The 8,921-nt window shown below is 35.9% G+C and overlaps 2 protein-coding genes across 3 annotated transcripts; one reads left to right on the top strand and one right to left on the bottom strand.

Annotated features, from left to right (window-relative positions):
- Positions 1 to 716: 716 nt before the first annotated feature.
- Positions 717 to 4,018, top strand: sip2 (septin interacting protein 2). Of its 2 annotated transcripts, none has more exons than XM_017609505.1 (5): positions 717 to 1,085; positions 1,472 to 1,932; positions 2,018 to 3,052; positions 3,112 to 3,506; positions 3,591 to 4,018. In XM_017609505.1, the coding sequence occupies exons 1-5, from the start codon at positions 1,012 to 1,014 to the stop codon at positions 3,846 to 3,848; spliced, it is 2,223 nt and encodes a 740-aa protein (XP_017464994.1). In that variant the 5' UTR covers positions 717 to 1,011; the 3' UTR covers positions 3,849 to 4,018. The 2 variants fall into 2 exon arrangements, with proteins under 2 accessions (XP_017464994.1, XP_017465002.1); XM_017609513.1 differs by having other exon boundaries at positions 718 to 978.
- Positions 3,932 to 5,560, bottom strand: Hmgcl (hydroxymethylglutaryl-CoA lyase). The gene is made up of 3 exons (XM_017609526.1): positions 5,283 to 5,560; positions 4,539 to 5,220; positions 3,932 to 4,356 (listed from the first exon to the last, which is right to left on the bottom strand). Exons 1-3 carry the CDS (start codon positions 5,370 to 5,372, stop codon positions 4,115 to 4,117), a joined length of 1,014 nt encoding a protein of 337 aa, XP_017465015.1. The 5' UTR covers positions 5,373 to 5,560; the 3' UTR covers positions 3,932 to 4,114.
- Positions 5,561 to 8,921: the final 3,361 nt, after the last annotated feature.

Genomic DNA, 8,921 nt, shown 5'->3' with positions numbered 1-8,921 from the left:
TAACACGGTATCGTTATCGACGTCTTCAACTCCATGCATACAACAGTGAGTCGATAACGATGTTTAACCTGCAGTTAGTGTTAACCAGACATTGAGTAACCGACCCTAAGGGCCGGTTGTTCAAGGTCTGGTTATGACTACTTGCCGGTTAAACATCATTATCGACGTTTTCGTCACCATGCTTATAAGATGTGATCGATAAAGCAGTCGTTGTATTTAACCGGAGCCCTACGATTTGTGCAAATCAGACATTGAACAACCGGCCCTAAATGTGTTAAAGGGCCTATGAGTCGGGAGAAAACCAAAATTCTGGAACGAGTAACGCTTTTATGGAGAATGACGAAATGAAAATAGTGGATTGGTCAAACCGCTTGTATGGTGTGTTTGGCGCTTAAACAATTTTGATTTTGAGGCGATTTTTCAATTCACAACGCAAGCGGTTCGATCAAACGTCAACATGGCGGCCAGGAAATGAAAAACTTTCGTTTTTTCTTAAAATTTCCTTCTAATGGCTTGTAAAACCTTCAAACAACCTAACATACAACCCAAATACATAGCTTGAAGCAAACTGTTATTTTGCTTCGTTTTTCAAGCTGCTTGTGCGGTACGTATTTACGCTTACGTAGTTTGCTTCCGATAAGATACCCGAAAGTTTCACGCGATGTGAACATAGTGTAATATATCGTTAAGATGCAACTCTGAAATTATACATTGCACAGTTGGTAGCTTTTCACTATTCTTCGTTCAATTTTGTTGGTCGCATTTTTCAAAATTCTTTCAACGCTCTATTTCTCGTGCATTGTAGTTTGTGCTTGGATATATGTATTTGCTATATGGTTTGTCTTGCTTTTATATGGGCTCATAAATAACAGCAATTAATGTAAAACGTTAAGAAAGGCTGCTGTAAATTATAAACCATCGGAAAACTTAAAAGTTGCCGATAAATAGGCTGGAGCCTGCGGTCAACACAATTTGGATGTTGGTATACTTTTTCATCTCTACTCAATACAAATGTCTGGATTGGAAAAATTTCAAGCAAATAAAGCTTGGCGTGCTAAAGTCAAGAAATTGCTTGTTATGCAACGGTAAATACAGAATAATTTACATGTAGTCTGAAAGATTTTAGTTAAGAATATTGGAAGTCCATGGCAATAAATGAATTCTTCAATGAAACCCCGATCTCGTAGAAATATGTTACATTTAGAATTTGAAATTTTTCCAAATCGTTGACTATGAAATTGCACATACGTACCTACATAAATACAAGATTGTATGATTAGCTAGAAGATGGCCAAATATAAATATTTTTGTACCATTTGCTTTATTATTTAAATCACAATAACATTGTAGAATACTTCTAATTTTTTATACATTCGTTCCAAGGCGCATCCATACGCATACGCATCCATGCGCCTTGATTCGTTCATACAATTTTTAAAATATTTTATCATTTCATTTATTCACAAAATAGCAATTTAACTCCTCCCATTCACGTCCCAGTGCAGAGCACAAGATTTAGTTTGGATCTAGCAGAAGATTTGCAGGTGTTTCTTGAAGAAAAAATCATTCCCCGAGAAGGAAGTAGTCACTGTCACTCAAAATATATTCCAGAAAATATGTTCGAAACAGAAAACGACGAAAATAAACCTATCAATTCCAACTCAGCTTCCCGTTGTAATAGTGGTATGAAGAATTTTTCCACTAGGGTACATTGTGATGAAACCATGCTTGGTGGCCCACAACAGGTGGAACAATTCCAATGTTCATCAGACGAGAGTTTTATGGCTTTGGAAAAAATGTGCGATAAAACGGTCTCAGATCCGGACAGTACGTTGTATCAGTACACGCACAGCGATGACAAGGAACTTATTGTAGAAAATGCTAAAAAGCGCAGTTCAGTTGGAACCAATTTTAAAACTCCAAGCAGGAGAGGTATACAATAAATTCATGTTTGCTTTTAAAATGAAATATAAGCACAATATATAATTTTATGTTTACTAACCAAAATATATTTCAGAGCTTACAGAAATAGATGAAGAAGCAAAATCTTTACAGCGATTGCTGCTTGACTTATGCGTAGATGAGCAAAAACTACTGGAAAATGAAACTCCGTTAAAGTGCGTTGATGTCACTCAATTAGAAGATATTGAAGCTCCCTCAAAGTTGTGGGATACAACAATTGTGGGAGAGTCTATTTTACAAACATCTCCAGTAAAGATGGTGGGTCTTCTACGACCTTCCACCATAATGGAGGAATGTGGTGAAGACGATTCCAACAACTCCTCAAGTGCATATGGGGATGTTTCATCACATGTAAGTTTTCAAAGTGCAGTTAAAGGGAGTGAAACTTCTGCAACCAGTTATTACGAAACAGGCCACGACAGCACTGGAACAAGTGCAGCGAGCAAAGTTTCGCATATTCCAGACGATAATGCGATGAAATATGCTGAGCCATTTGATACAAGTTTTGAGTTAATTAGTCTCGACAAAACGCTTGAGGCACCACAGCAACATCTGGCAACTGCAAAGGAGCACAGCAACTTTAGTAAATCCAATCTAGAGAGAGAATCTCCAACATTATCTTTGGACAGTTCTGAAGAAGTTATTGAATTACTGTCAGATGAAGAATTAGACGAAGAGGAAATAAAAATACAACAAAATTCAATTGAGAATAAATGTGGCCTTAATAACATGAATAAAGAATTAATTGATTTAGAAATCTCATTTGAAAATGACAACAAAGAGAATTGTGGCATCTTCAATGAGAGTGGTGAGCAGTCATTACATTTCAATGACACAATGGAAGAGGTGGAATACATGATGAAGAAAGGCATGCAGTATATGGCAGCGGCAGAGCCATCAAAATCCGTTTCATATTCGCAATCCCCTATACTAAAAGAAATTCCGATTGTCCAACCCACAATGATAATAAAGCCTTTGCAGGAAAAGGAAAGGACATTTACATTCTCTCCAAAGAAGCAAAATAGTAACTGGTCATCACCTAAAAAGGTAAATCATAGCAAGCCAACGGCGATTGTTACGGGAACAAAAGGTATTGAATAAAATTGTGAAAGTTGCATTATAATTCTGCAATATTCCTTTCTATTTCAGCCAAAACACCTGTTTCAACCCCAAAGCGTACACTGCAAACAAGCGCACAAAAGAATAAGCGCTTTGTAATGGATATGAAACCAATGCCTAAATTAGAGTTATTTAAAAAACCTGTTTCAGCGATTCCGTCACGTCTGAAGGAGCCTACGGGTCGTAAACAATTTTCGCATATTATTAGCCCTGTCGGTGCTTACATGAAAAAAACGGCCACCACTCCACTAATGACTAATTTAAGGCAGCGTTCGGAACATCCAGATGTACACAATGCTACTGTCTTTCGTGAGCTCGAGCAAGAAACGAAAGTTTTCCAACCAAAATTCGGCTCCGTGGTGAATAAGGGCCCTAAGACTTCTAGTTTACCGAAAAAGGCATACATTTCATCAGAATTTAAACACGTAAATATTGATATATACATATGTGCATGGATTTGTAGGATATATACATTTCAAATAATTTTCATGGATATTTTTTTATGATAGATCGTTGATGAGCGCTCGCCTGTTACAATACCTGGTGGCAAGAAAATTCAAAAATACCTTGAAAATGCTATGCTACCAGCTGTGGTACGGCACGAAGGTAAATTGAAAATGTCTGCCAAAGAAGCAAACCGCAAGGCAGCAGCACAAAAAGCGAGCTTTGGTAACACGTCGCAGGGTAATAATGGCAGTTTGGCGAATTTGTCGTTGATGTCGGGTGACATATCTTTATACACAATGAAGGACGCACAAAAATTTTAGACAGGCGCTTCATTATAAAAATGCAAACTTTTTTTTTTTTATGTTACCCAATTCGTCTTAATTAGATTTACTTATCGTAATTACTTTATTGAAAACACTTTCAAAACTTCTTATTAACTTTACACTAAAAATAAAAACACGCATATTCATATCAATAAAACTAGTTTTATAAATGCAATAGTATCGCAGATTCGTTTCCATATTTGATTTTTTTAGAGTTGTTCCTTGTATCTATTTAATTTCAATATTCACCTGCTAAAATATGATTAATTCTTTTCATTTGGTTGTGTGCCCTTCCAAGCACGGTTTACTTTTGATTGGGTTTCGCGTCCCAACTCTTGGCATATAAATCGCCCAACCGCAATAAGCTTCTCGAGGTTTATTCCAGTTTCAATGCCCATGCCATGTAACATATAAACTACATCCTCGGTCGCTACATTACCGGAGGCGCCACGGGCATAAGGGCAGCCGCCAAGCCCTGACACTGACGAGTCCACAACTATTATGCCTATGTAAATTAAAAAGTAAGAAATCTTGCACATCATTCGATTGCTACTAAATATGCGGTTATAATTAAACAAAAGCGTAGACGTATTGCAATGTATTAATACATTTTAAACTGGTCTGCATCCCGGTTTTCGTTACGATGATCTTGCAAATGAAATTTTTTCTTATTTCAAGATATCTTACCATATTCCAAGGCGACTAGTATGTTTGCTAACGCTTGTCCATAGGTGTCATGGCAGTGCACGGCAAGTTCTTTCGGTGGCACAACTTTTACCACTTCTTCCAACATGCGGTGCATAGAACCTGGCGTCCCCACGCCAATAGTGTCTCCTAATGATATTTCATAACATCCCAAACTGTAGAGCTCAGCCGCAAGTTTGGCAACTGCACTTGGCTTCACTGCACCCTCATAGGGGCAACCCAATACAGTGGACACGTAGCCGCGCACTTTGACATTAGCCTGTTTTGCTGCTTCCAATACTGGCTGGAAGCGCTTCATACTCTCGGCTACCGTACAATTTAAATTCTTCATGGAAAATGTATCCGATGCCGCACCAAACACCGCTACTTCGTTGGCACCGGCGGCCAGGGCACTTTCGAAGCCTTTTAGATTGGGTGTAAGTACTGGGTAGGTGATTCCGGGTCTTTTCTGTATGCCACACATCACTTCCATATTATCGCCCATTTGTGGCACCCATTTTGGGCTAACAAAGGATGTGGCCTCAATTGTTCGTAGACCTGTGTCAGACAATTGATCGATCAGCGAAATTTTAACCGCTGCCGGCAATATTTTCGGCTCATTCTGAAGGCCATCACGTGGCCCGACTTCAACAACACGGACTGCTGTAGGAGGGGTGCTGATGTGCTATAGCAATTTCAAGTATTATAAATCAAAGTCGGAACTTCCAATAAAGTGTTTTTACTTACCGTTGCAAAAAGGCGATTTACTATATTTTTGCCGTAAACTAATAGTGCTTTTGATGTAAACATGTTGATTCGACTACAACCTTTATACATTCATTCTTACCCTGCAGTTAAATTTAGAGACAGTCTGACAAAGCGCTAGCTCCGAACTACATATATCATAACCATCTCTGAACTAGTGCAAAACGGATGCAGAGCGGGACAGTTGAAGCTTGCGATGTAAATGTGTAAATGCTAACTACTCGTACAATACGAAAGCAGCTCAGCGAGAAGACCTCCGACTCGAGCATAAATTTAAATTGTTGCGTACAGCTTACAATAATTTTTATTTTTTAATAAAATACACAGTCAATAAAGTTTAGGCACAGCGATTTTTTTTACAATACGGGCAATTATTTTTTAAATATTTTATTTTGCGCTAATTTTTTCTAAAAATATGGTTAATTCTACAACAAAAACCCCAAAAATCAAAGTTCCAAACCTTGTGCAAAATTAAAGAACATTTTGCAAGATTCATTCAAATATTGCAATTTTTATTTACGCTCTCTTGGAAAAAGTTGAGTATGCAGTTTTTTAGCCCATTCAATTTTAGTATAATAAACTGCAAGTAAGAGGAAGATAGGACTTACCATTGATTTTTAGGATTTTGTTTTGTTGAAGGTGTCGCACATTTTTTCCATATAAAAAAATTATCAAACATTATTTTATATAGAGAAAATGAGCGACACCTTCAACAAAAAAATTTATAAAAAGCAATGGTAAGTCCTAGTTACCTCAAACTTGTGCTTTGTTATACTAAAATTGAATGGGCTAAAAAATTACATACTCAACTTTTTTCTAGAGAGCGCAAATAAAAAGTGCAATATTTGAATGAAGTTTTGCAGAATTTTCTTTGATTTTGCACAATGTTTGGAAATCTGATGAGGAAATGTGGTGATTTCCGAAATAGCTATCACTTCTACCATTTTTTCAAATTATTGTTGCTTTTCCACAATAAATTTTCATTAAAAAAAAATGGCCTCGAGCTCAATAAAAATTGTTGAATAGAAAAATAAAATATATAAAAAATAGTTGCCCGTATTGTAAAAAAATCGCTGTACCTAAACTTTATTAACTGACTGTATGTAACAAAAAGGGAACCTGCAAAAGAAAAATCGTAAAAACGTAAAATATATCCAAAAATGGAATCTTACAAACGGTTTCTTATAAAAAAACTGTCCAAAACGGAACAGGTTAAAAACTAGTTGCCAAGTAATGTACTGGGTGACAATTGACATCGCCGAGTAAATCTGGATAGTTGAAAGCATTGCTTGGGTATTGAGCTAGAACTAGTACTGAGTGCAAAAGGTCTAGATCTACGCTAGTCGGATTTCCTGCAGGGAACAAATGCAGAAATATGTTTATACACTGTTTACCATAGGTCCATTCAATAACTTTTCCAGTAAGTACTTGCAGCGAGAGAGTAAACGAAAAATAGAGAGTAAAATTGAGAGCAAGAGAAAATTTGTAGAAAAAGTTATTGAACGCAAAACTAGTAAAAACTTGCAACTTAAGCCATTTTGACACTTTCTGACAGTTAAGTTTTGGCGCGCAATTTTCTTTTTAATTGGGAATAGTTCCCATCGTCATAAAAATAAAAAAATATACAATAGATTTAAATTTTTCATCCATATTTTCATTTCACTAATTATGTTTCATCAAATCATCCTCTTAAACAGTTTGTTTACACTTGAATTTGAAACATAACCTTACTTTTTGACTCTGCAAATTACTGCTAGTAAAATTTTTACTTGCAAGAATTTGCAGCTATCTCGGGTTGTTACGCTCTCGAATTAATACTCGCTTGCAAATATTGTGGGTTATTGAATGCATTTCCAGTAAAAACTTGCAAGTACTAGTAACAATTCGTAACAATTTTTTGATAATGAATGGACCTCATGATAAAAACATTAGTCCCCTTTCAGACACATCAAGTCTTGAAAGCAATTTTTATCGCATTCTTGTTTGTGTTTTCTCTTTTCTTCCACACGCGTCAAGTTTTATTGAATTCAAGTCCTCGGATCTTTAAATGGGAAGCAACGAAAAGATCAAAAGAGAACAAGAAAACTTGAAACGAATTGACGGTACGGAGGTATCTGTACTCTTCCCCTCTCTTCCCACCTCCTTCACCAACGAACGAGCAGACTTGACGTGTCTGAAAGGGAACTTACAAGGTAAAATCATTGAGAGACAGTCTGACGTTTGCCAGCAATATAATCTTAAGACTCGAACTCAAGCTCACACACACATTCTCATTTTTAATCTCAAACAACAATAATTGGGAACAATTTCATTTTTTTATTTTCAATTATTTGAACGTCAGAAAAAAATCGTGGGAGAATGGTTTTACCTTCTAATGTCTTTATCATGCTGTTTACCCATGGCCAGGAGCCATGCAAATTTTGGATTTATTTACAAGGAAATGTTTTTTTCCGGCTTTTGCACGTTGTTCGCACCTTTTTTATTAAAAATATATAAAATGTAAACTTCCAAAGGAGACTTCAACGTAAATGTTCTTTTTATTTTATAATAAAAATCACGAACGCATTATGTGTTCAATTTTTAATTTTCTTATGTTGAATGTGATTTAAAAAGGTTATTCTAAAGAATTTTCTTCCTAAATAAAACGTTTTTATAATATTTTGGTGAAAATTTACTTTTAAATTTCTCATCAGATTTTGCAAAAAATTAGGCTTTGTGGTTAGTGTGTCACCACTAACTTCAACAAATTTTTAATTTCAACATTTCAATGAATGAAAAAAACTTAAATTATTATGTAATAATTTTCAGGTCCATTATATTCCACAACCTGGAGTGGACTGAGAAATCTTCTGCTTAAAAACCTCTTACTTCTAGTGATCAGGCAGCATGAATTTGATGAAATGTCATAATTTTATTAAAAGTCAAATGGTTAGCAGCAACAACGAATGTCATTAAATGGAACTACTTTCTTTTTTGTATCATGCTGTTTACTATATATAGTTACGGTGGCCATCCGATCTGTTTTTTGCAGGACCGTACTGTGGGCGCGTTCAGTAATGCATCAAGCCAAAGCATCAGTCTCTTTTATTTCTAAACTATAATTGATGGAAATATCAAATATGCGCAACCCCAGTTAAAAGCCGAATTGGAACTAAGTTGCTCAAATAAAACATTTCCATCAATTACAGTTTAGAAATAAAAGACTCTGATGCTTTAGCTTGATGCATTTCTGAACGCACCCTGTTATTCAAAGGTCTGTTCTGCGTAGTTTTTCAAAACAGAAAAACCTCCAAATTTACTGATTTTTTCCAAGTGTCTTGCGTTCGTCCCGCATTTTATTCGATATTTTAAAATAAACGGCGGAAGTCCTTTACTTATCAACATATAAGGCAGTGGCGATAGCTGATTGATAACTACATGAGGATGAGGCTGATTTTGAAGCTTCAACAAGTCAATGCGTTCTATATTTTGTAAGACCATTGACAATGGGTTACGAAAAAATTAAGACCGGCATCAAAAAATCCCAGTAGCACTGTTCTAAAAATTTTAAGTTAACGCTGAATCTAAGAAATAAACGTTTTCCAAACTAATTTTGGTTTGCTTAACACGTCAACAATAGGC

The sequence above is a fragment of the Rhagoletis zephyria genome, unplaced genomic scaffold (genome assembly GCF_001687245.7).
Source record: "Rhagoletis zephyria isolate East Lansing unplaced genomic scaffold, Rhagoletis_zephyria_1.1 Rzeph_scaffold_00009, whole genome shotgun sequence".
Lineage (NCBI taxonomy): Eukaryota > Metazoa > Arthropoda > Insecta > Diptera > Tephritidae > Rhagoletis > Rhagoletis zephyria.
Note: the sequence above shows the minus strand (reverse complement) of the source record. Positions and strands in the feature narration are given on the sequence as shown.

Excerpts from the sequence above, each read along its gene's own strand:
- sip2 (XM_017609505.1), top strand. The coding sequence starts at position 1,012 with ATGTCTGGATTGGAAAAATTTCAAGCAAATAAAGCTTGGCGTGCTAAA. Across the intron at positions 1,086-1,471 it reads AAATTGCTTGTTATGCAACG|CAATTTAACTCCTCCCATTC; the intron begins GTAAATACAGAA and ends TTCACAAAATAG. Across the intron at positions 1,933-2,017 it reads TAAAACTCCAAGCAGGAGAG|AGCTTACAGAAATAGATGAA; the intron begins GTATACAATAAA and ends AATATATTTCAG.
- Hmgcl (XM_017609526.1), bottom strand. The coding sequence starts at position 5,372 with ATGTATAAAGGTTGTAGTCGAATCAACATGTTTACATCAAAAGCACTA. Across the intron at positions 5,221-5,282 it reads TAAATCGCCTTTTTGCAACG|CACATCAGCACCCCTCCTAC; the intron begins GTAAGTAAAAAC and ends AAATTGCTATAG. Across the intron at positions 4,357-4,538 it reads ACTAGTCGCCTTGGAATATG|GCATAATAGTTGTGGACTCG; the intron begins GTAAGATATCTT and ends TAATTTACATAG.